This window comes from Micropterus salmoides, unplaced genomic scaffold (genome assembly GCF_014851395.1).
Source record: "Micropterus salmoides isolate LMB-PRFRI ecotype aquatic unplaced genomic scaffold, ASM1485139v1 Ms_hic_scaffold_13, whole genome shotgun sequence".
Lineage (NCBI taxonomy): Eukaryota > Metazoa > Chordata > Actinopteri > Centrarchiformes > Centrarchidae > Micropterus > Micropterus salmoides.
The window spans coordinates 10,068,941-10,095,689 of NW_024040374.1; the positions used below are offsets into that span (position 1 = coordinate 10,068,941).

The following is a 26,749-nucleotide window of genomic DNA, read 5'->3' on the forward strand; positions in this document are numbered from 1 at the left end:
AAGAGTAAAAGTACAGTTTTAAAAAAGGAACGTGAAAAGGTGACTTATTTTACTTTATTTATTTATTTAACAAATTTGCGTTACTTCCCACCCTGCTGCAGGCGTCCTCACTGCGGTCTTCAGGTAGGCTATAAATAACAGCAGCACAAAAGAAACGTAATATTGAGGCACTTTGCTGCACCTGCCTTGAGCAAACTCTCTCTTTTTTCTCCCTTAAGTTTAAGTAAAAGTAAAAGTGAGGGGGACAAAACATAGATTTTGGTCTTGCAAAGCAGAAACACAATGCTACTGACAGAGTTTTTGAGTTGGTATTTTTATTAAAATATTCTGTACCGTGCAAATAACACTTAGGCTATCTGCCTACACTTTTAGGCTATGCATGTCACCGCGTTTACTTTGCAACGACTCCCAGTCTGTTTTCCGCCACAGTCCCGTGTTACATTCAGTAACAGTCCCAGCTCGTTATTCATGCGTGCAAAAAAAATCTGGTCTGATTCTTCATCTGCATTTTTTTATTCTTTCGCCAAATCTTCTGTAACTTTGGAATACATCACCTGCTTCATGTTTACACCGGCACACGCATGCCCAGTGGACCCGAACAGCCAATAGATGTGAGTTTTCAGTCGTTTTAATGTAGACGGAGATCACCTCTGATACGCAGCAAAAACGCTGGTGCAGACGGAGACTGTATTTGTTTTAATTCTCCATTTGTAAACTAAAAAGGAGTAGTGTGGGTGGGGCTTTAGATGAGAACAAACTTACTATTATTTGTGGCAAAGCTGCATCTTACAATTTCGCACCAATAAAAAGAGGAAATACAACTTCCTTATTGGTGTAATATATTCTCTTGGTCTCCAACCTGGACATGTATATGCAGTCTAACAGCTGGATATGGCACATCTCTCTAGTCTGAAGATCTTGCTGATCTGGGGTGTTGTAATCGGTTTGGCCAACTGTAAGTAACTATGTGTATTATTTTAAATAAAATACAATCTGCTGAGGAATGGCCTACAGGTAGTTAATAAAATACATGCTTTTGGTATTCTTGTAAGAGGGTATAGAAGTGTCTGTCACATGTTAATGTTTTTTTATTGAGTACCTCCACAGTGTGAGTTTCATTTTCATTTTTAACAGATCAATATTTTATATTGGTTTATAGTAGTAGATATATCAATGGATTAATGGATGCAGATTATGCAGGTTAAATAAGCATGAAAACCACCAGGCCCATAGTGCATGCATGAATATAACAATAACAATATAACAGGACAATTTGGCTAATGGATGTTTTTAAACTTAAAACCATCATGAAATAGCTCTAAAATGTACACTAAGTAGCCACTATATAAAGGCACACCTGCACAACGTAATGTAATCTAATGCAACACTTCTGCCATAAAGTCTTTAGCCCCTCTAATCACAAACAAGCTCTTCTAATATTAGATTTACTGTCGTGACCCTTGTGTTCATATGCAACTAATTTGCAACCATGAGTTTCATTTACTGACAACCTTCAGTTTACACAGAAGACATCATAAGATTGTTTTTGCAGCCCGAATAGTACTCCTCAATTGACACAAGGCAAGTAGAACACTTACCATTTTTAACCTCCAGTAGCCTGTCACACTCTGCCTGTCTGCCATGCGGTGTTTTGCCCTTTTGTGTTTAGTTAGCGTTATTGTGGTCTGTTGGGTTTTGGGGGTCTGTCTTGTCTTTCGTCTAGTGTTCGGTAACCCTTGTCATGTCTGTTACCCCAGTGATCCCTCTGCATGTCTGTCTCTGTTTTCCCCTGCTCTCTCTCTCTCTCCCTACCTGTGCCTCGTTAGCCTCATGTCTTTCACCTGTGTTGCTCCCGCCCTGCTCGTTAGTCCCTGTGTGTATATATACCTGGTGTTTCTGTCTTGTCTTTGTCGGGTCATTGTTTATTGTCACCCAGTGTTACCTTGTGTTGCCTTGTGTTGCCTTGTTGGCAGCCTACTCGTCGTGTCTCCCTGTTTCCCTGCTTATTTTGGATTCTGGTTTTCTCGTTTGGATTACTTTGTTTTGGCCACTCAGTTGTGTGCTCGCCTTTGTTTGTTTATTAAAACCCCTTAAACTGTACCTCCTTTGCCTTGCGTCCTGCATTTGGGTCCTCCAACCAGCTCAGCCCTGCCTCACCCACACCAAACCGTGACATAGCCCACGTATGAAATAGTTATTAGCACCTGAATGAATGTCATAACTAAAATGGCACTCAGAGAGCACAGACCTCTGTCAAGGTCAATTATCCAGTCTTCTATGAAATGCAAATCTGTAAGCACAATCACAGTATGTCTCTATATAGTTCCACAGCTATAGGAATTACAGAACGCAGTATACTTTGTTAATTGTTTAGTTCCAACGGATTCGTGGGCTGTTTTATGTATTTTATTTATGTTATTTCTTCCTTTCACCAAATTCCTAAATTCAAGCGATTTACGTCAAAGAGCTCCTTCTCAACGTAATGGTAAAATGTAAACAATGCAACAATCTCCATTACGATTACTATTTACTCAGAACTGTAGTGACCTACTTTAAATTCTGTTCTATGGTGTAAGTTGAACTTTGATGTTTTGCTTTGTGTACTCTGTAAATCAGTTTTGTTTTGAATAGAAGCTTTTATTTGCTCTGAATGTGTCCAAATCTAAACACAAAAAGTAACTGCTCATTGGTTTGGAGGAAATAACAACTGATGGACAAATGCTGACATTCTTGTGTCTCTTTATGCAGTATACTGTACTCTGATATAAGAAAAAACTGCAATGATTTACACATTTGCATTGAAACCGAAATAATCGTTTTTCCTCCTCTTTCTTTCTGCAAATAATGCACATTTTTAGCAGCATAAACATGCTCTAAAACTCATTAAACTTTGCACAAACTTCAAACGTGGTAAAAATGCACGTGTCCTAGGTTGTTGTGCAAGGGCAAGGCAAAATGGCTCGCTAGCGCCCCCTAAAGGGCAGCCCACAGGCCACGTTTCACCAAAATGTATGCAATTTTTGTGGCAGATGTATAATGTCCAGACCTACAAAAAAGCCTCTTGGAGCAAAACCATCCACGACAGGAAGTCAGGCATTTTACACGTTCCGTACTTTAACAAACTCCTCCTAGGGAATCAGTCCAATCAACTTGAATTAAATTTTCTCTGTGCAGTTTTATTACACGGATGATTAAAAGTTGTACAAAACCAGCAACCAACATCAGAAACATCTTAACTGGGCTAAGGAGAAAGAGAATTGGACCTCTTTTCAGATGAAAGTAAATTTTGCATTTCATCTGGAAATCAAGGTCCCAGATTCTGGAGGACGAGTGGAGAGGCACAGAATCCATGTTGCTTGAAGTCCAGTGTGACGTTTGCAAGTCCAGAGTCAATTCAGCTGTCTACCAGGAGATTTAAGGGCACTACATGCTTCCATCTGCTGACAAGCTTTATGAAGATGCTGATTTCCATTTCCAGCAGGACTTGGCACCTGCCCACAGTGCCAAAAAGACTACTAACTGGTTTGCTGACCATGGTATTACTGTGCTTGATTGGCCAGCCAACTTGCCTGACCTGAACTATAGAGAATCTATGGGGTATTGTCAAAAGGGAAAATGAGAAACACCAGACCCAACAATACAGACGAGCTGAGTACCCTATCAAAGCAACCTGGGGTTCCACAACACCTCAACAGTACTACTGTCACGATCCTGTCCTCAGCTTGTCTGGGTTATAATATTTTGGTCATGCCTTCTCTGTATGTTGATTTTGGTTTCTCTGTGTCTGGGTTTTGGGTTTCAGTCCTGTCTGTCTGTAGTCTTGTATCCAGTCTTCTGCTTGTTCTGTGTGGTGGTTCTGGTCTGATCTGTCCTGTTATCTCGGTGTCTGCCTTAGTACTTGTTTAGTTCTCTTCCTGTCTCTCATGTGTTTGTTCTGTACAATTGTGCTTGGGTTCTGTCTGTTTGCTAGGTGTCAATTTATGTTCTCTGCCAGTTTCATTTATTAATCTGTGTAGCCATTATTATTTTATTCATCCGCATCTTTAAGTTACTTCATATCTGTCTTGTCTCGTACCTTAGATCCTAGTTCGGTGTCTTAGTTCTTAGTCCTGTACCTTAGTTCCTGTATCTTAGTTCATGTCTTAAGTGTTTGCCCGTGTCTGCTCTGAGTTCTGTTTAAATCTTAGCTTCAGTCTGTAAAGTGTTATGATATATGTACCAGTGATAGTAGAGGACACTAGGAAGGAGATGATATGAAATCAGTGGTGTCACCTATTAAGGAACTGTTTTGGTGAAAGGTCAAAGTTCACAGAAATGCTAACTGTTTAATTTTTGTTCTTGGAGGGGTTTTTAGAATGTAATTTCTCCAATTTGGTACAGTAAAATGATGGTATTTGTACCAGTGATAGTAGAGGACACTAGGAAGGAAAAGCCATGACAATGCTGAACTAACTCCTGAGGAATTATGCTGGTGAAAGGTCAAATTTCATATAAATTATGTTCACAAAATAACAAAAGAAAAGGTACATATTGTATTTGCATTAATAACAAATAATAAATTATACAACCATAATCATGATTGTTATTAGTAATATTATTATATTTCTGTTGTATGTATTTGTGTTCATATAATCACCAAGAGCATCACAAAAAAACACATATGTATCTTTCAGGACCTTCGACTCACTCGCAACTCGTCCTTAACCATAATAACACTGCTCTAGGCGCAACAGAAATCAGACAGCGGCTGGCTTGACCACGGTTTCGCATTCGGCGGCTCACGTTACCGCAGTCACAGCAGGGGGTGTCCGCAGTTATGTAGATATAAATGTCTCATTCTAAGGTAATAAAAACATAATGGTTCATTATGTAAGGTCTTTACACACCACTGAAAACATAGTTATGGATCTTATATTGCATTTCTGTCAATAGAGCCTCAGAAATATTACACACTGAACCTTTAATATTATTTTCTATATTATTTATTTATTTTCTAGTAAATGATGACAGTCCCGCCATCAGCACAACCATGTGCCAATATTCACTCAAAGTCATAGAACCATCTGCTGGCAACCGGATGTATCAAGTTTTACGTTGTGATGTACTACTCCTAGCAGGTTGGCCACACCCACATCAAAACTGTTTCAGAAAAGCATTAAGACATTCATGATGCTATGTTGTAAGTTTTTGATTGAAGCCTGATTTACACTTCTGTGTCGAATCTAGCCCTGTACCCTACGCCATAGCCTCATGTGCACCTCCCAAAAAATGTAACTACACGTTGTGGCTATGCAGACCACAAGAACTGTGATTAGTTGGCTGGGTAGAGTCGCATTTCCTCCAAGCCACAGGAAGTGCTCCATTTGAAGCTTGCTTTGAAGCCAGTTTTACTAGCAGCCAAACCAGCGGCTGTAACACAGTGAATCAATATTTTTGAGCGTCACAAGCCTCACTTTCACTATCAGAATGTGATCCATTCGGTTGATAACATTTGAAAAGTCGAGCCGCACGATTATCAATTTACCTCCATTCATGTTAGCAGAAGGCTAAACCAGAAGTTAGCCAGCTCGGCTGGCAAAAGTCAACACAGTGGATGTTAGGACGTTACTGCCAACTAGCGCTTTGGCGTTGTAATTGCAGAACGACGCAGACAGTATAAATGCATGGCTACATGCATAGCTTACGCCGCTACAGTGTAGACTTAATGCAGAAGTAATAATCAGGCTTAAAAGCATGTCCGTGGTGTTACGGCAAAGTTCCAGTTTTTTAACGAGGCATGACAGTGCGCCTGCGCAAGCTTGGAGAATGACTTATGACTTATGGAATTACTATAGTCCTACCTCACCATCCAGTTTTAACAACTAAGCAACTTTTGCAACTTTGAGCACAAAATTAAGCTATTTGTCAAAAAATATTTGGCATTGGACACAATGGTTTAGCTCCCTCGTCAGCGTGTCTGCCTCCCTACCCGAGGTCGCCGGTTGGAGTCAAGCCCGTGAAGTACGTCTTTGTGAGCAGTCCCATGTGCTCTTTTTAATTGTCTTTTCGACTTCGATTGTTGACTCCATCTTATCCGCACCCTCCCGCGCGATTTGTGTTGGGTCCCGCGGGATCCCAATCCCAATGCAACTCTCTAGTCCACACTTCATGTTTTTATTTCTATTTTTTCTATTTTATTTATTTATAAGCAGGTTTTGAAATACTACTTGTGCTGGCCACCGGCACACAGTAGCAAGCGTATTATCATATGTAGCGCTGTACTAATTGGAGGATGCATCAAAAAGACAATAATACTAAACAAATAAGCAGCAGTCAATACAGAGTCTAATTTAATTTCAGTCTGTTTATCTTTTTAATGTAAATATTAGTAGTTACTAATTACATTGAAAAATAGGCTTTATTATTATTTGTGATTCAAAATAATGGTTGTTGATAAATGAATTAGTGACCCCCACAGATCACTAATAAATGATTTTACTGCTTCCATGGGAGCTCAGACCCTCCTTATGGGAGCTGAGCACCCACATAACTGGAACCCTGTTTATTTGCTTGCGAACATTGGTGCTCTCAGTTTATGCGTGCACAATGTTGTCATGTGCTTCTTGTGTTTCCCCAGATCTAGACACTGACAATGGATGGGGAAATACTTTTTCAACTTGACATGAGGGTTGAGATGGTGTAATCAGCTGCGTCCACATGGTGCTAAAGCCTTCATTTAAGTTGAGCTTGTTACCAATGGTTTTTATTAGAATCTTTTATTAATAGGCTAGTCTACATATAATTACAGAAGTCCGGACCTCAGTGACCTCATAGGTGGTTACGGCCATGATTGTGTGTGTGTGTGTGTGTGTGTGTGTGTGTGTGTGTGTGTGTGTGTGTGTGTGTGTTCTGCAGCCTTTTTAAGGTAGTAGCCTACTGCCATAGTGATCAGTGGCTGTGATGCTGCAGGGTGGTTGGGACTGTGGTGGTTGAGGGTGGGCCTATTTGTACGTGCGTTCATTGACAGGGCTGCCGTGACTGTTCTGGTGGACTGGTCTGGATCAAAGTCCAGGGCCATTTTTTACTCCCAGTTTCTCCATGCTTCTACCTTTGTTAGGTATGCTACATAGTTAAATTGTTTATTTTTTTTGTCGTTTTTTTATTGTTGATATATGATCAGGAATCAGTGTTTTATTTTGAAATGCCGCATCACAGTTTTGATGGTGTCTCATGCAGCAATGCTGTTTATCTATTACAGAGGGAATATTGAACTTAAATTAAACTTTTTTATTAAATCGCAAATCTAATCATGATCGCAATATTTGTCAGGAAATCTTTTTTAGATTTTTTCCATAAATCATCAACCCTATAGGTACTCTACAATCATCGTCATAGGAATAAATTTCACTTCACACTTTAATTAAACTTAACACATGAAAAGAATCACTTTGTATTGGTTTTTGTTTCTTTCTTTTTCTATATTATTAAATGCAGTATACTGTACTGTAGGGCGGCTGTGGCTCAGGAGCTAGAGCGAGTTGCCCGTTAATCAGGAGGTTGGCGGTTCCTCCAGCTGCATGTCGAAGTATACTGAATCCCGAATTGCCTCTGGTGGCTGTTCCGCCAATGTATGAATGTGTGTGAATGTTAGTTTCTGTTTGAGCACTTAAGCTCAGTGTATGAATGTGTGTGAATGGTGAATGCAGATGTAGTGTAAAAGCGCTTTGAGCGGTCAAAAAGACTAGAAAGGTGCTATACAAATACAGAGCATTTACTGTTTTATGACACAAGAATTGCAAAGCTTTAGTTTTTTTTCTAATTTGTAATTGCAGGTCAAGACCAAACATTTGAGTGGCAATACTAAATTAACAAATTCAATTGTTATCATAATTAATAAAATGTTTGTGCTATACCTTGTAAAATACCTGACAGAATTATATTTCACATATATACATAAATATATATAAATCACTCTTATAAGTAGTTTGGGGTCCATTGACCTCCATTTTAGTGAGGAATAATTACAACATAAACTACATGTGGAAACAGTTATTCATGATGAACAGGTGAAAATGATGTCCACGTATTGCAACATTCCCTGATACAAGGTTTGTCCACAGTATTTTAGGGGAGGAATGTGGGGCTGCAGTTAACCTTACCTACACAGATATTTATGTTATGTTATGTTAAAACATGTAAATTGCATTTGCCAAAACAATATGAAATGCTTATGTTCATACAGTGTGCAGCTGATCTGCAAAGCGAATTTTCATTCACATTCAAGTCCAATACAGGAATTAATGTGACATTCATATAGTGCATGGAAAAGAAAACACCTTTTGCAGGTCAAACTTTTGTCCCAGGTGTTTACCTTTTAATTCTCAATAATGAAAAGTAGACCCTTAAATCATGGGGAAATTTTATATATATTATATGTATCACATTATATACAGTGATAAACCATTGCATGTTTGCACAATGAAAGGTATTCACCTTTCAGCTTCCTGTCTAATTTTCAAAGTGAGCACAGGTTAAGAACAAGACAGATTTCTAAACTGATGCTGTGATTGCTCCTTTAAACCTCTTCCCAGTTTTTTTTGTCAAGTTTTACTCTAAGATATGTAATCTTTTCTGAATTAGAATTAGAAGTTGCAGTTCTGTGTCGAGTGTTGTTGTTAGTATTTAGGTGACACTGATAATGCAGCCAGTGAAATAGTTGGTACTCCACAATCATTATCAGTGAAAGGAAAGACTGGAATTTCATGCTTCTATAAATGTAATGCTTGCAAAATTGTACTTTTTATTGATATTTGTTTGTTTATTTTTCTGCATTATTATATGCAGTATACTGTACTCTTTTATGACAAAAAAAGCTGCAATAATTTATTTATTTTTTCTTATTATTTTTTAGATTCAGATGAAGGCGGAATAGGTGAGTGGCAATAGTAAATTAACAAATTTAATTGTTTATCTAATTAATAAAATGTTTATTTCTAATTATGCCACCGTCTGTGCTATACCTTGTGCAATATCCCACTACCCCACAGTCTCTTTACACTGTATCATCTCTTCGTGGACACTGCAGCACCAAACACATGGTAGCCCCACATTCCTCCACCGTCCTTTGGTGGAGTTATGTTGATACAGTGTGCAGCTGATCTGCATTGGGGGATTTTCATTAACATTCAAGTTGGAAAAGAAAAGGCCCTTTGCGTGTCGATCTTCCCTTGTAATTCTTAGTTGGCTTGCTTTTAAGCTGAGCTAAATCAAACTAACAATAACTTGTTGCATAGCATCAATCCCAATCGTTATATGCATTGATGATGGTATTCACCTTTCTGCCTCCTGTCTAATTTTGCAAAGTGAGTATAAGTTAAGGACAAGAAAGATTTCAACACTGATGTTGTGATTGCCCCTTTAAACCTCTTTCATGTTTTTTGTAAAGTTATATCTAAGATCAGTTGTAATGATATTTAAACGCATTAAATCTTATTTTGGGAAATGTTCAGGTCAAACAAATGGAGTCCAGAGTATTTAAAGCACAAGAGTTAGAATTAGAAAATAGGCTGTAATGATATTTAGATGTTTTTAATATTTTGGGAAACTTTTAGCTCAAACAAAGTCTGGAGAATTTAAAGTTTAAAGTTTTTAGTATTTAAGTGAGTCAAATTCTGCGGTATGGATGCAACTTTTCTTCATCACAGGAGCAAGTAAGTCACTGATTATGCAGTCAGTGAAACATGAATCCTAATATTTCCTAAAAGCGGGTACTCTACAATCATCAGTGATCGGAAGAAAATGCGTTTGAACACGTTTTCTGGAAAATCTTATGAAAACCTTATTTCCATCATCTTTATCCTCTGATCCTGGCTTTATAGAAATAAGCTGTGAGAGGTTACCCTACAGTTTCTTTGAGAAAGCTATAGTAAAAACATGTAATCAAAGTTGAGGCCAAACTTGTCTTTCAATGTCTTCATCAACTCTGGTTTAATAATAGATTATATATTTTCTATTTAGCCAGTACTATGTTTATATATTGAATCCAATTTACTCTGTGAAGAAGCTAAGTGAGGTGGCTATTGGTGCAACATTTTGCCAGCACTTTACCACTGTTGACATCATCCTGTTGATATTGACAACCTTGCTTGTGTTTTGACAAAGAAAGACAGCAAAGTCCCAAAACAAGAAGTATTTAAACTCATAGCTACAGTTCAGCTCAGCTTGATTACATTTCTGCTATTTTAGCTGTAGAATCCCACTGAACAGCTGAATACTGCTTTTCCTGCTCTGAATATAAATTTGTTCTGCCCAGTACAACTATTGCTTTTGAGAACCTCGCCATTTTTTCTTCTTAATACAAATGTGTAGTAGACATAACTTAAGAATTGGGATTGACAAGTAGCAACACCATCTTTGTAACAAGAGGAAACAGGATTTATGTGGTCATCATCTTTAGAAGCAAAATGCTACATGTAGAAGCTCAGGAACCTTAGAAACAGCTGTAAAACTAGATACATGTTTAGATTGCTTTGCTTCCCTCAATCTTTACCAACTAACTTCAATAATTTCTTCATCTAAACCATCAACCTGCCTCTTAGACCCCATCCCAACTAGGCTGCTTAAAGAAGTTTTACCCTTCTAAGTACCCGTCAGCACTTCTCTACTAGATATGATCAATTGGAAACATTAGCATTGCTTTCAGCGTGATATCTTTCTGAAATAGTAGTTAGGCTTACATCAGGTAAGAGTATTGGCAATAAAGTATTTTGAGAAGGTGACCTCCAGCATGCTCTCCATCCTACAGCCACTACTCTTCCTGCAAACAACTTACATGCATCTTCACCCTCAACCACTGAGAAATCACTCTCTCCAACCACAAACCAGACCTCAACTCCAATCACCACCACAGTGTCTACTAACATCATTGGATTTTTCTTATTTAGACCTATTTGTTCTAATACAGGACTATGATAAGACTTACATATATGTGTTATTCATATAAGTGCAGAAAACAATTTCTACCACTAGCACTGCTAAGGAATGGGTTATAAGAAGTTCATAAAACACAGACACTTGCTTCACTTGCATGTTGTTTGGAAGAATATTTCAACATTTTGTAATCTCATTAATATTTTGTTGTTTTCTAATCTCATTTGAATGTGCTCTCCAGCCACCACAAATGCCCCTCCATCTCCACATTGTGAGTATCAGTGTTTCTTTCTTTCAAGATATAATATATCTCATCATTACACTCATCTTAACAAACATTTGTACTAATTGTATTGGTTTACAGTCTTACTCTGCATTGTTTCTCTCTGACTTTGCAATTAATATAATTAAAGTTGATTTATACAGGATTATATTTTGTTTCATACTCAGGAGCATGTTCAGCATCTACATGAACAAACTGAGATTTAAAAATGTCATCAGGTGGTTTATATTAACCAAGAGATTTTGATGATTCTGTTAATTTTGTGTGCAGGTTTTTACACTGTTATGAGCATCAAGGGTGGCTTCCAGATTAACATTACAAGCTATACCAATGGTACCTACACCATAAACATTAAAGAGAAGGGCTCACCTGAGATTGTAAAGAAATCCAACGTTCAGCACTCCAATCAAAACACACCACATAATATCAAACACCTGAAGCCCTGCACTGAATATAAGCTTAATGTGGCATTTATTGAACTGAATGCGAGCAAAGAAACCCCCTGTAACGATGCTGGAAATGAAATCACAAAGACAATTGGAATGCGTAAGTAACAATAATTCATACTTTTGAACTGCATCTTACTTTTGTTTTTTTGCTTTAAGAAACAAGACAGAGAGACATTTGTGCATCATTTGTCTATTTCAGGTAAAGATGACATTGAAGAAGTCAACTGCACCCCTGGATACGTTTGTTACCGTAGTGATTGGAACATCAGCTCTTCACTGTCAACATCAAATCACATTCAAGCTGAGCCATGCAAAAGTGACAATAAAATATTGTGTATCAAACCTCATTACGATGACATCTGCTCAGATTTGACCACAACCTTCACTTCAGGAAACTGTTCAAACTCCTTTAGCCTCACCAAAAGCATCCCTGTTGGTATGTACAGTAGTGTTCTCCTGTATTTTGAATTGCATTTACTCAGTCATGTTTAATGTATGTGCTATTTTCTTTTTTCCACAGATTTCTTAAATTCAAGTAAAATAAGTCAGACTTTTCCCACTGGATTTCCTGCAGAAATAGAAACAACATTTCCTCCAAACTGTCATGATCTCACCGCCAATTACACCTGTTGGGGTGAGTGAAGTAAAGTATTCTGTGGATTAGTTCTGAAGAGAACATTTATTTTTGATATTTTCTCTGAATGTGTCGATATTTTAATCTAATCTAACTCTAAAAAAATGAAACCAATGATGAAACTACCAGTTGTAGAAGAAATGTGGTCATCCTTGTGTCTCCTCAGAAAGTGGAAAACTCAATGAGCCCAAGAAATTGCCTGAGTTGGAGCCCTTCACAAACTACAGCTGTAATAGTCAGATCCTTGATGTCAACAATGTCACCATAAAAAACACAACTGAGATCAGCTTCCAGGTTGACTGTGGTATGTTGATATTCACTTTACCTCAGTACAATGATAAGAACAACAAGCTTGTATCCTACAATAACTATGGAGAAAAGGACAACACCAGATAGTCAGTGTTACAGATGTCTAATGTGTTCTAACAGATCTTACAATTAACGCAATGCTGAGTGCAACCAATACCTCCATTGTGTTGAGTTGGACCACGACCAGTAACAACTGTCAAGATGTCCTTTCTCATCTTCAGAAGCTTTCTTATGGCTGCAGCTGTGACTGTAATTCCAAACAGAAACCCACAAGTAAGTAAAATTATTCAGATTAAGTAATTGTTTGATTCATTTTATAGGAATGCACTTTTGGAAGTCTTTGAAGGTCATTTTACTGGTTAGTTTACCTAAATACTTAAGTAAATGGTGGACACGTGAATCACCTATGGATCTACAGTGGTCCATGCTAACACTTTAGCATGCTGAGTAAGTAAGTGTAAATAACCTAAGATGTTATAACAAGTCACAGTTTGGAGGATTTACAAAATTAACATGAATTAAGATGTCTATGAAGATTCTCAGTCATCCAGGTCATAGTTATCCAACGAAGGTTAAAATCAAGGGCAACTGGACTTGTTTGAAGATACTGGAAGACGTTTCGTCCCTCATCCAAAGGACTTCTTCAGTTCTGACTGACTGGCAGGGAAACTCAGGTATTAACCTCTGTGGGGTCGTTGGCCCGGGTCATCGACGTTACAGTTGTTAAGACTACCTGTGGCCAAGACTGAACGACCATCGTTGGTGTCTTCACCTGAGGCCAATAGGTTACGTTTGTTGAGTTGAGTCCACAGAGTTCCCACGAGAAGATGTTCACAACAACAGTTTGGCCTTCCAAAGACCGCACACCCAAACACAAGAAAAGTAATCTAGTGTATGCGGTCCAATGCAGTGAGGACTGCACAGACCTGTATATTGGGGAGACTAAACAACCACTACACAAACGCATGGCTCAACACAGAAGGGCCAACTCCTCAGGTCAAGACTCTGCAGTCTACTTACATCTGAAGGACAGAGGACACTCATTTGAGGACCACCAGGTGCACATTTTAGACAGAGAAGATGGATGGTTTGAAAGAGGTGTCAAGGAAGCATCTACACCAGGGTTGAGAAGCCGTCATTGAACAGGGGAGGGGGTCTACGCCACCACTTATCCCCCACTTACCATGCTGTTCTTTCATCACTCCCCAGGAAACTCAACAAATGTAACCTATTGGCCTCAGGTGAAAATACCAACGATGGTCGTTCAGTCTTGGCCACAGGTAGTCTTAACGACTGTAACGACTGTCGTCACAGCAACAAGGAACACTAACGAACCAGCGGTATCGATGACCTGGGCCAACGACCCCACTGAGGTTAATAGCTGAGTTTCCCTGCCAGTCAGTCAGAACTGAAGAAGTCCTTTGGACGAGGGACGAAACGTCTTCCAGTATCTTCAACCAAGTCCAGTTGCCCTTGATTTTAACCTTCGTTGGATAACATGAATTAAGAAACAGAAACAACATAAAAATGTCAGAGTTTAATATCATTGTTTCTTGAGGTCAGAAAGGTCAGAAAAAAAGTATTTACAGCTAAAACTTCAGCTTCACAGTAAATGATTAGCTGGTTGTTTACTGGAAATAATTCTAAAATAAATAAAAAATACATATTAGCTTCAACTTTTAATTTTCCTGGTTTCATTCCCCAATAGCACATAATGTATACTAAAGGTAGGATCAGAGCTGATGATGTACCAATGACACATGGATGACATTGATTGACGGACATTTGTGTGATCCTTTAATTGTGTCTCTGTTGTCTTGTTATTCAATCAAACACAACAAAACAGCTGATGAAACTATCTTGCAGTTGCAGTGAACACACATCCACAAACAGGAACCTGTCATTTTACTGGACTGACACCATACACCGACTATAACTGTAAAGTCCAACCCACCTACAACAACAAGAACGTTGGCAAACCAGCTGAAGTGAAACAGAAAACTGCGATTGGAAGTAAGTGTCCACATCTTTTGGAGAAGATTACAGTCAACATCTATATAATACAAAAAGACTATCCTAACAATTTTTTTGTGAAGATTGTGTATGTCGCATGCTGTTGAATATCCGGGATATGTTTTACTGTAACCACCAACAGTGATATGAAATATACGCGCTCGCATGTACACAACATGTACCAGGATCACAGTAATTTTAGACTTAAAATTCCAATAACATTGTTCTCAGTGTAATTCTCTGTGACTCACTAAAAGCTAGGCTTCTCAGCTAAAAGTCTATGCTAACGATTCTTGCTTAAACCAAACATAGATCAAACACCTTGAGCTTGTAGCAAAACACAGTATCTGTCTAAACATGGTGCATGCCTGCAGTCACAGCCAGCCAGATATTTCTCATCTCATCCTACAGACACAATCAACCACTCAAATTACAACAACCTACTTAGGTCTAGACTAGTTAGGTAATACCCACTAAACTAGCATTTTTCATCATACAATGTTAACAACTGCAGATGAATTATACTTCACGCACAGACCTCACAGATGTCAGCTGTGTAACTCATATAGTAGTATGATCCAAACTCACGGGATAACCCGTTGGACAACAATAAAAACAAATGTACATTTATTCATTTACAACCATGAATTGTGTCTTACCTTAGCTGTTTTTGTAGGTTTAGTCAAAATACACAAAGTACTGTTTACTTGCTCTGATAGCATAGCTCCATCTTGTAAACTTTCCGCCTGCCCTCCCGCACCCTTTAGTTTTATTTGAACAGATTCGTCTTTCTCGCCATTTAAAAACAATGCTGTTCTGTTCTGAGACGATTAATTTGATATCTGACACATCACTGTGGGATCTTTTATTCTCAAGTTATCTGCCTGTATTGGATGGAGTTCATAGGAATATTGATCAATATTAATTTTATCTATATAATGATTTTGGGGTTTTATGTTATTGTAACATGATTGTATGGAAATAAATAGTGTTAAATAGTGTGAAGAAAAACTCCCATGGTAAATGTAGGCCTACACATGTAAATAGTTTACAAATTGTATCATAAGTGTTGTATTTTAGTTTACATTTATATTACATTGCATTTACTCATTTGGCAGATGCTTTTATCCAAAGCGACTTATATTTGAGGAACAACATACAAGCATCAATAAGGCATTAATACAGTAAGTGAAAATATATACTAGTAAGAGCAGCAATAAATACTAGTAAGAGCTAAAAGCAGGTCTGGCATCAATGAGGTAAATATCTAGGGAAAGAGTTAAGGAAATAGTGCAATCAATACAAGAAGATTGTAAGGAGAATAAGAGCAGTGTGCATGTTAGAGGGTAGGGGGTATAGGTATTATAAGAGCAAGTGTTTTTGGAAGAGATGACTTTTCAAGTTCTTCTTGAAGTTAGAGGGACACCCCTGCTCTGATGTTAGGTCGTAGCATTCAGACATTCAGTTGCATTATTATCTGCAGGATCTTGGTTATAATGGTGATATTGCCTTTGAAATTTAGATTTCATAGAGGGCATGCGTTGAAGTTACTTCCCCTCCTGAACACGCCCCCCCAAACTGGACTGAGTGGCAAAACATCTGATAACATGGCTGTGTTCAGCAGTGGAAACAACGAAACCGGGAGTAAAACATGCGATTATCTGCTCAAATTAAAGGCAGGTGGACTCGACAGTTATCCTTACAGCTTAACAAAGAACCAGTGGTCCATGGACATCGAGATGTGGCCAGTAATCGAGTTTCCTAACATTTATATGAACCTGATTTCGACGCCGGGAAAATACACAAAAAACAAAGTGAAGGCGTATGAAAGCCTTGACGCTTGCTCGTAACGTTACTTCAAGGCAGGATTTATCGGCGAAATGAAAATGACGAGGACACCTATGGATATTTTGGTCGTCTGTGGACAGGTTTGTATAACGTTGTATTTTTTATTAGAACTTTTATTTGGAAAAAAAACTAAGTTAGCTAACCGTAGGTCTGTTTTGTCCGGAGCTAACACTCACAAACGTTACTTAGCGATATCTGTGCAGGTGAAACACAGCCGGAGAATGAATGAGCCCCCATTGAAACCTTGGATAGCTGCAGAGAAGACAGGGACCGTTTCGACAGCTCATTGTACATGTATGGCAGGACTTCGAGAGACCTGTTCGCGTGCAGCAGCTTTGATGTTTGCAGTTATGTCCGGAGTCAGGATGCGCGATGACACACCGTGCACTTCATTGCCATGCCGGTGGCTTCAGCCAACACAAAGAAAATATCTTGCTCTGAACTGTCTTCTATAGGTATGACATGTCCCAGAACATAGAAAGGTTTTGAATCCATGACATGAATGTGATTATCGAAGCTACACGAAGGAATTCTGTGTGCTATGATGCTATACCTAAACCTACAGAAAATGAACTTCCAGACTTTCTGGACAAGCTAAATCAGCAAACCCAAGAGCAGCTGTGCTCTCTGTAGCTCCAAAACACTCGAATTTGTCCCTGTGGCTCTGAAAGGTGTCTATCCTACACCGTTAGGACAACTTTATGAAGTTGAGAATGCTGGTCTGACCTACATTTAACTTCTTGAAAAATGTGATAAGGTCTTTGAGGATTTGAAGATCACAGACGCCCAGTGTCAGCTTGTTCAACAGGAGACAAAGGGACAGGCTTCATCAAGGATGTGGTATACCTACAGATACGGCAGGATAACCGCTTCCAAGTTTGGTGCTGTTATAAAGAGCAGTGATGATATGCTCTTTTCTTCCCATAGTCAGCAAAGTTTACTACTGCAGCAACAAGGTATTATTTACATTTTTAGATAAAAGACAAATTATGAAGTTTCAAAAGGTCGAGGCTAGGGAATGATAAAATCTCATTAGTGCAGAGTAATGATGGACATGTATGTATGTACTAATGCAAATTTAACATTGTGTTTTATTAAATATTTTCAGGTGGGGCATTCAGCAGGATACCAAGGCTAAGGAGGAATATGTCATCAAGACACGTCAATTCTGATGTAACCCCCACTGGGCTCTATATTTCCCAACAGTACACTCATCTTGGTGCATCACCTGATGGGAAGGTGTCTTGTGACTGTTGTGGCTCTGGGTGCTTGGAAATAAAACGCACTTACTTGGCAAAAGACACACCAGTGGTGGCTGCTGATAATTATTTTGGGGGGGGGGGCGCTTTAAATGTGTGTGTGTGTGCCGACACTTTGAAATAAAAGACAGGGAAAGCAAAAAAGGGCATTGCTAACATCACATCCAGCCAGCCACCTCCGTTTCTCATAACAAGCGCGGGTGAAGCTTTGAGTTTAGCTTCGTCCTCTATCACAGGCCTGCTGCTGGATTTGTAAATCGGGTTGGTCTGGTCGGAGATCCTTTATTCTTTTTTTTTATTCCAGCGAACGCCTTGTGAAAGGGTTTTTTTGTAAATCAATGACAGAATTTGGTTTAAATGCTGCCATTTATCTATACGAAAGTGATCACTGATCAGCCTAGCAAGGTTTTGGAAAAGTCGAAGTGACTGTGTCACCTACGCACTCGCAGTACAGTAGTGGCCAAGAGCGTAAAGTTGAATGACAGGTGATGAAAACCAATCAGATTGGATAAAATAACATGTATCCAATTCTGATTCACCAAGGACACAGCGACCTGCGTCCAAAGGAGAATCTTTAAGAAACCAATTAGAGACCAGCTTCAAGTCACATGCTGCCTGAAAATTTAAGGACTCAGATAGACATCCATTTGTCCGGCGTCTCTCGCCCATGAAACCACATGAAAACGTATTGAAAAACATAGAAAATAGTTTGATGGGGGCGCCGCCCCAGCGCCCTCTATTGACAAGCCGCCACTGCAACACACTTGTAGAACTGTCAAAAGAAAGACTTTTGCTTGGTTCCAACCTGTTCTTCCGATGTGACACTGGAACTTAACAGACAACACAACTATTTCTTTCAAGTACAGTACTAAATTAATCTTTCAAAATCCTCATACTGTAACTTTTGTGTGTGGACACCTTCAGAATTATTTATTGAAAGAATAACGCCAGATTCCGATTTTGAAAGACGTTATGAAGGCAACAACATTTTTCAAATGTGGGGAAAATGGTTTACACGAAATGCAGTACTGAATCTTGGTGCAACATCTGATCTGTAGGACTGCTGCTGTTGGTGATTAGCCCTTCACCTTGGGAACGGCCATGATGTTATTAGAACATATGTTATAATCTGTAAATACTGACATTTATACTGAGGTGATAAAATTAGGACAAGGTAAATCACACTTTGCCCACAGAGAAATTTTTAAGCTCAAGTTCAAAAGTCCCTTGATTGAGTTACAATATGACTGGGGTACAACAGTAGACTACTTTGGGGGAACTACTGGACATTTTGAAAAGCCTCAAGTTACTTACTCTTGCTTGTATAATGTTATCTGGTATGTTTCAACCTCACATTTAAAGGAGCAGTTTGTGACACATTTCAAACAAGGTAAACATCTTTTACATTACAGTTCTAAACAAAGGTTTTACAGTTTTCTTTTTCTAATTATCTGTTAGTCTTTACATTGTTTATGAAATATAGTTCTTTAGAATGTTAAGCTTAAAAGGAGCTTTTTTCCCCAACTGGTTTTCATGTCCAAGGTTGGAAAGTAAATAGTCAAAACTGTAAGAGAAAAGTTTCAGCATACCAAAATATAATTTTATTTGTCAGGCTTACTTTACAAACTTTTCAGTCACACAATCTTCATCAGAGCATTACAGGTATGTGTCAAAATGTAAAAATATGCAGTCACTAAAAAATGTGAAAATACCAAACATTAATGTGGAAATACTCTATACATTACAGAATAAATATTTACAAAATGTACCACTTTTTCCCCATTGTCTTTTTGATAAAAATCATGTCTAAGGTTAAAGTAGCTCAGTTTTAAGAGATAAGTCAGTATCACAGTGAAAATCTCATGGGTTATTTGAATAACATTTACATGAGCTTTCATATGAACTTTTATATTGTACTTTTTACATTTCTATTTTACATTTAATAACATGTTTTGCCATACCATCCAGCCCTGTACAAGATGTCCACTTCAATCTGAAGACACAATGGTTTCACACACATTACTCAGAGCACAACATGTTAACACAATCTTGTCTATAAGGTTGTCCTCCACTTTGCCATTTTGTTCCACTCTAATGAGGCTTACAGGCAGTGTTGAGCCCAGAATGTGTATTTCTGTCTCAACGTTCCAATGACTCTTTCGACATGGATCCTCACACGAGACATTTTTTAAGCAGATTCGGTTTCTTTGCGGATAAGCTGTTTCTTCCCTCGTGTGAATGGAGGTGTTATTAATTCTACACAAAATAAACCAACACTATCCTCTATCGTGAAACCCCGGTCAGCCACTATCAAGTCGCCTTGGAGGAGCTTGTCAAGGAACCCGCTGTGCTCGGTTTGTCTGTAACACGTCCACCCCAGGCCTTTGACACAAAGGAGATCCTTCCCTGTGGTGTTATTGAAATAAGAAATTTAATAGTGTTGTGTTAAATCTGAAGGTCGCTCTATGAACACCTCAAAGCAGTAAATTATGCTCACACAGCTCTTAAAAAATGTCCAAAAACACATCAGTAAGCTGCGTCTTAAGTCTTCTCTTTCCGGCCACAGTATTAGGGGATGGAGCCTGCTTGCCATTACCTATATCCAATGGTGAAAGATTCTTGATACTGTTGACTGAGGTAGCCTAAACATTCCTCAGACAGATTGAGATGCAGCTTCATCAGTGTAAGAAGTAGTTCCTGAATAGGCTTGAGGGACTGTTTTGCAGTAGCAGGAAAACCTGAAGACACATAACTAAACACTAACATGAAAGTGTTTAAAGATTTAATCTGTTCATGTAATGAGGCAATGTCATTGTGTGTCTCCTCTGTCTGGACCTCAGTGCCTTGGACTTCATCATTCTGCACCTCTGCTTGTACCTCCTGCTCTGGTGCAGGTTCAGAAGAGCTGTGGCCGCCAGCTCTCTACTTGTGTTGACAAGTCTTCTGTCAGAAACTTCTTGAGCTCGCAGATACCTTTCCAGGTTGTTGACAGCTCTAGTTTCTAGTTCGATCAGTGGTGGAGGTAAAACTGAATCAATTACTAAAGTAAATTAGCCTAGAGGTGTGATTCAGCTACCTATATGGATGCTAACAAAGTCCTTATAGATGCTAATCATTCATCCATCAATCATCTTCACCTGCTTATCCATACAAGCTTCGGGGGGGCTAAGTAAACATAATGTCAACATAGTTTCTAGAAACTTTTAAAGTTATCTGGCTGGCTGTGTAAAACTGCTTTGAAATTTTAGAGTATCACCTTGTATGTAAAACTTTGTTTGTCTGTTAGCTAACAAATCTTCCCACATTTGTTTGTAGAACAAGGTCATAATTATGGCTTTTTGTATAAATGAAGACGCTAACGTTAAAAATTTAGTAACTTACCTGACACAAAATGGGAACTGCATATCCACGTTTTGGTGCCTAGATTCCGGTTGTTTCTGTGAATTGCAGCGATCCATTCTCTTTTCTTTTGCTTTTGGCAGTGTGTAAAAGATAGCTCTGACTTTTTGTACAGTCAATTAGACAACAGCTCTTCCCCATTTTAGATGTGTTGTTTGTGTTCTCGCTGATTAAAGCTGCCACCGTCTTTCCGCCACTCAGTGAGCGTACTGCAGTGACTTCCGCGTACTGTGATGTCATGCGCATACCCTCTATACTAGACGAGGATGAAAATCTGATCTTTTCCTTTATTGCATCTTCATTTACTCTGGAATGGTAACATAAATAGGTTTACTTACAATGGGTTCATATTGCTTAGCTTCTGACCTATCAAAGGACAGGACGACAAATATGAATATAGGCCTAATGTTTGAGGAGTCATGTTGGGTATGTTATTGTAGGTGTTTTTTCCCGGGGGGTTTGGGCAGTTTTAAATTAAACGTGCCATCTAACATTAAATTAAGTCCGACCTACAGAGCAGATTGTCCAGACCCCTCATACAACTTCTACCAACACATAAAGGATAAAGATGAGTAGGATAAATACCAAAAAGTACAATTTTAAAACTTTCATTCATCATTTAAAGACTAAGAATACAGAATAATACAAAATGTTCTGATCTTTATATACTTTTTACTTTGGCTTGTTTTATAGGAAACTAAAACTTCATTTTAACTGTGGGTAAGCAAACAGTGTTGTAAATGAAAATGTGCTGTTTTTCTTCACTCTCTTACAGAGCCAGAACGTGTGACTAATTTGGTGGTGACTGTTCCAGAGCATAATGTGATTAAAGTAACATGTAATGAACCAAAAACTTTAAATGGACCTGCAGTGAAATACATTGCATGTCTTAATGATTGCAGTGGAACTCTGAATGGGATAAATGAAAATTGCAATTTTGAATTCAGAGATCTTAGCTACTCTACGACCTACACAGTGAAGGTTTGTATAATCCTAATTTTTGGTTTCAGAATATTATTCCATTTGTGTTATTTCTTCAAATGGTATAATTCCTGATTTAGGAATTTTCTGTCTTTCCAGGTGACTGCTGTCAACAGTGAATTTGAGAGCAACCCCGAGACAAAACAAGTGGACACTCGCTGTATTTGCAGTTTTCATTAATGCCACAAACTGTCTCACATTGTTCAGTTTGATCACTTTTTTCCCCACATTTTTCCCCTGACACACAGTACACACATCCATTTCTATACATTGTATCTTTGACATAAATTCTAACACTGATATTTTCCCAACATTTTCCAGATAATGACAAAGCTCACATTGGGTTTTGGGTCGCCTTTTTCATCATTATCACATGTGTGGTCCTGGCTGTGGTGATCTACTTTCAGAAGCGCAGGAAGTCCAGAGAGTAAAGATCATTTCACTTCTTACCACCTGCTTCAGTTTGACTGTCACATTGTCTCTAGTTTGTTTTACAGTTATTGCAGTGAGTTTAAATTTACAGTACAGGATCAGTTGTTGCAGCTGAACTCAGTTCTTTAAATCAGATTAAAAAGGACAGAGATAAAGTGAACAATGAAATATGTTTACCCATTATGTATGTCTTCAATCCTTTTAATAGATAGTATATTATGTTATATTCTATATACAATTTATTCTATAAAACCAATCTTCACTATTTTCTCCACAGTGACGTGAATGAAGATGTGATGCTTGAAGAAAGTACGTATGTTTTCTTTCAGTGAGCAATCACATTCAGCAGCCATAAATTATTATTAATGAATGATGGTTTATGGTTAGGTTATTACATCACGTGTTATAATATAGTTTGATGAGCAACTAACAATAACAATAACAAACTATTTCCCATTTTCTGCCACTGTAGTTTATATTAACGCACCTCGTTGTAAAGACACTGGCTTATGAAGGAAGGCCTGATGCAGCAGCGAAACAACTCATCATTTACACCTATTAATTTGTTCTGTATGCAGTAGGCCTTTTAATCTGTCTACACTGGCACTGAGTCTGTTTGGATTGATAATGACTTGTTTGAAAGAATGTTTTGTTTTCCTGACTCTGTTGGATAATACTTTTTTTCCTGTTATTTAATGTGCACCTTGTAACAAGTGGAACTGTTCTTGTGTTCTTTTCTACTTTCTTTGCTCTTAATCTCAATGAGCTGAGATAATGACACAAACTTTAAATGTAAGGTGACACAATTTAGGACTAATAAAATAAATTACATAAAGTTGTAGATCAGGACCATAAAAGGTGTCTTTGATCATCTTCCAGCCGACTTGTGTGGTGAGCATTCTGGCGCAAAATGGCTGCCGTGCATCACCCAGGTGGGTGCCACGCTTTGGGTTTTGAGTCCCCCCCACTCCACTCTGAAGTGGTTTGAGTTACTATGATAAAGCGCTATATAAATGCATTATTATTATTATTATTATTACTTCTTTCTCTTCAGCGACGCTCAAGTGAAAATTAAACCAAGTATTTGGTGCTATGGCTGTAAACCTGAACAGTTTCCCAAACAGTATAATGTTGGACTGGCAGTGAGTATTTTAAAATCATACTTAAAAATGTACCTGTGTTGCATGGCTTTGAGATTATATTATTGTTCTGCTGTAATCATCTCATATTGTCTATTTGTATTTTTCTTCCACCTAAAGAACAATGACTGCAGCAGCTGCAAAAATGTATTGTAGACATCACCTCCTATAGGCAAGAAACAATATTGCTGCTGAAATGTGATACTTCCGCCACCTACAGGCAGTGAAAGCTATAGGTGGAGTTTGCAGACATGCGTTTATGCTTTTTTCAGTTGCTGTATTTTTGTGTCTATTTTTAAGGTATTACCTTTCATATTTATATGAAAACATATTAGAACTTAGTATCATACCAGCCTACGATCGATACTAAATACTCAAAATTAAATACTATAAAACTTGTAACTGTTAAACATGTCATATATATATACATATATGTCCATCTTTTGGCTTGGGCTTAACATGCAGCCTTTTCGGACAGGTGAATCCACTTAGTTTGAATTGTCAGAAGAAATAATCCTGTTTTCAGAATCATCTATTGTACAAATGATCAATAAGGAAGGGAATTAATTCAATGACAACCAAATGTATGGTTCAATTAGTACAAGAACTCGTCCTAGTTTTTCTCTACATGCTGATGAGAAACACAGCCCTCCTTTGCCCAAATTTGGAGGGATTATTCTGAGTAGCGACTAGCATCCCTTAATTTATTGTGCTGTCAGATAAAACGGTGGATTTCGGCCAACCTCATCAGCTTCTAAAGACAGGAAATATGACATGACATGAGATTTACTAGGTTTGTTTATTCAGATGACATGAATCACATGAACTTTTAGATCAATAAAAATTCACTGCAGGATGTAACTAATGGAATCAAAGAAGTCAGCACCTGAAGTCAGTATTATGTTGTTTATCATGGTGTGTTTAAAGGAAAAAAAAAGTTACTGTATATGAATGTACTTACAATTAAGCTGGTATCATTTGCCAGTCTATTAAACGTTCCAACTCCTACTATAAATTCACTTTACACGAAACGTCTCCTTTTGCCACAGATATTTACACTTTTTAGGTGAAAGGAGGCACATGCTCATCTGACCTATGAAGTTCAGTCCTTCTTTACAAACGAAAGGGTCCCGAACGTCAGATCTGAAACTGTTGCCGCTGCGACTCTGCAACTGAATAATACTGGCTGGGCTTTGTAACGCTTGGCACTACCTAAACGCTTTAGTGTTTCCTTTTATATCAATCATCAATTGATGCTCCAATCATTCAAACAGTGATACCTGTTCTAAAGATTAGATAAGATGTTAAACACATGAGACAAGTGTGTAAAGATGACTAAATATCTGCTCGGCTGGGTCAGTGAACTCTTAAGTCCCATCTTAAAACATACTTTTATAGAAGAGCCTTTCCTGATTTTAATTAGCTATTTTTCTTTTAACTGTATTTTAATTTCATAACTTTCTTCCTGCTTTTACTGTGTATCTTATTTTGTTTACTGTGTTTTATTTTCTTTGCTCTTGTGAAAGCACTTTGTAACATTGTTTTGTCAAGTGCTCTATAAATAAAGATTATTATTATTATTTATTGAGTCCCTTAATTTGGGATTAAACCCAGAGTCTGCGACCAGCAGCACACTGAACAAGTGTCTACAAGCCTCACATACCAAACCCTGCTGCTGAAAACCAAATCCAAGTACAATAGCATATACTGTACATATTAACAGGGTGACTAATAGAAATATCAAAAGAAAGAACTAATTAGAAAACAGATGGGAGGCTTAGAGAGGATTTCCTGTTTGCTGTGACATAGCGGAAATGAAGCTTTTAATCACCGAAGAAAAGGTAGATTATGGGTGGGATTCAGATTCACTTCACTTGAAACCAGAGGTGGGGTTTGTGAGGGTTAAAGAATGAGAAACTTGTCAGAAAGCTGTGTGGAAAGGCATTTAACTTGAATATCAGACTCTTTTTTCTTAGTGTTTAAAAGAAATAATCTGCCAATTCGATTACCCTGTATGTAGCTGTACACACTCCTGGATATGGCAGGTTTCTGTGGTCTCAAGATCCTGCTGCTCTGTGCTGGAATCATCAGTTTGGCCAACTGTAAGTAACCATATTCAACGTTAATGTAATGAGCTTTTTTAAAATAAAGGGACTGGAAACAAAAAGGTGGTCTAGGGTTAGGAGGTTAGGCGTTAAGTCCTTGTATCTGCCATCCTGAAGCCATCCTGAAGTCTTAAAGACTGGGGGAAAAAAACAGATTATTTTTAAAGATATAATATTAATTGATTTAAATATATGTTGTAGCATATGGCTGGCAAGTGATTGTTTCTATGAGAAAAAGGGAAACATGCACTTCACAATTTGAGGTTTTTAATATTGAAAATGTAATAACATTACATTTTATTTTATCAGTATAGTTTTCAGATCAGAATTGCTTTGTTTCCAACAGTCTCAGAACTGTTGAAATGACACACCAACCCTCAACAAAAAAAATCTGTGAAACAAAGAAAAAAATAAAAATATTTATATATACTGATATATATGCACACTTTATACTTATAAACTATTTGGTAGTGTATTTTGACATGAAGACTTTTAACTTTTTTAATTTAATTACTTTTTATTATTTATTATTTTAACCCATATTTAATTAGGCCCATTGAGATCAGCGATCTCTTTTACAAAGGAGACCTGGCCGAGATAGCGGCATAAAAAAGGTTACAGACGACAGCAATAACCACAACAAAACATACAAGATATACATTTTGAATAATTAAACTAAAAGATTTAGCATCAGTATACTGTAAAATCTTCCTAACTAATAATAAGATGAAATAAAGATAAAATACTTCCTTTGAATGTACATTTTCTGCTCTTCAAAACAAACATATTTAATTTGACATGAATAAAGGGATTAGAGAATAGCAACAATTTCTTTGTAACAAAATTATAGGAATTATGGAAAGTGTGAACTTAATAGTGAGAAACACAACATGCTTCATGGATAACCATATGAAAGTATTCAGATAGTATTTCAGATACAGAGCATTTATTAACAAATAGGATTGTGCAGTCAACAGCTACATATGTCTC

General features: G+C 37.8%; 2 protein-coding genes and 1 long non-coding RNA gene across 6 annotated transcripts in view; all 3 read left to right on the forward strand.

The window, feature by feature from the left end:
• Positions 1-533: 533 nt before the first annotated feature.
• Positions 534-25,234, forward strand: LOC119900463 (receptor-type tyrosine-protein phosphatase C-like). The gene is made up of 14 exons (XM_038715448.1): positions 534-955; positions 8,891-8,911; positions 11,150-11,179; positions 11,462-11,737; positions 11,840-12,076; positions 12,161-12,274; positions 12,441-12,578; positions 12,704-12,856; positions 14,450-14,596; positions 21,878-22,083; positions 22,183-22,243; positions 22,405-22,510; positions 22,793-22,824; positions 22,988-25,234. Exons 1-14 carry the CDS (start codon positions 892-894, stop codon positions 23,026-23,028), a joined length of 1,626 nt encoding a protein of 541 aa, XP_038571376.1. The 5' UTR covers positions 534-891; the 3' UTR covers positions 23,029-25,234.
• LOC119900466 lies at positions 15,144-17,749 on the forward strand. Of its 3 annotated transcripts, none has more exons than XR_005444061.1 (3): positions 15,144-16,524; positions 16,634-17,400; positions 17,553-17,749. It is a non-coding gene; the product is annotated as an uncharacterized LOC119900466 (long non-coding RNA). The 3 variants fall into 3 exon arrangements; XR_005444062.1 differs by having other exon boundaries at positions 16,648-17,400; XR_005444060.1 differs by lacking the exon at positions 15,144-16,524 and having other exon boundaries at positions 16,531-17,400.
• Positions 25,235-25,516: 282 nt separating the features above from the next.
• LOC119900464 (receptor-type tyrosine-protein phosphatase C-like) overlaps positions 25,517-26,749 on the forward strand; it is an 8,631-nt gene continuing 7,398 nt past the window's right edge. Inside the window, exon 1 of one of the 2 annotated variants that reach the window (XM_038715449.1) lies at positions 25,517-25,756. In XM_038715449.1, coding sequence (XP_038571377.1) covers positions 25,693-25,756 — 64 coding nt within the window. In that variant the 5' untranslated portion in view covers positions 25,517-25,692. The remainder of the gene's footprint in view (positions 25,757-26,749) is intronic. The other variant, XM_038715450.1, reaches the window with a different exon arrangement.

Bases quoted from the DNA above. Each gene is read 5' to 3' on its own strand.
- LOC119900463 (XM_038715448.1), top strand. From the start codon at position 892: ATGGCACATCTCTCTAGTCTGAAGATCTTGCTGATCTGGGGTGTTGTA. The intron at 12,857-14,449 runs GTAAGTAAAATT...ACTATCTTGCAG, and splicing joins TTCCAAACAGAAACCCACAA to TTGCAGTGAACACACATCCA. The intron at 22,511-22,792 runs GTAAAGATCATT...TTTTCTCCACAG, and splicing joins AAGCGCAGGAAGTCCAGAGA to TGACGTGAATGAAGATGTGA.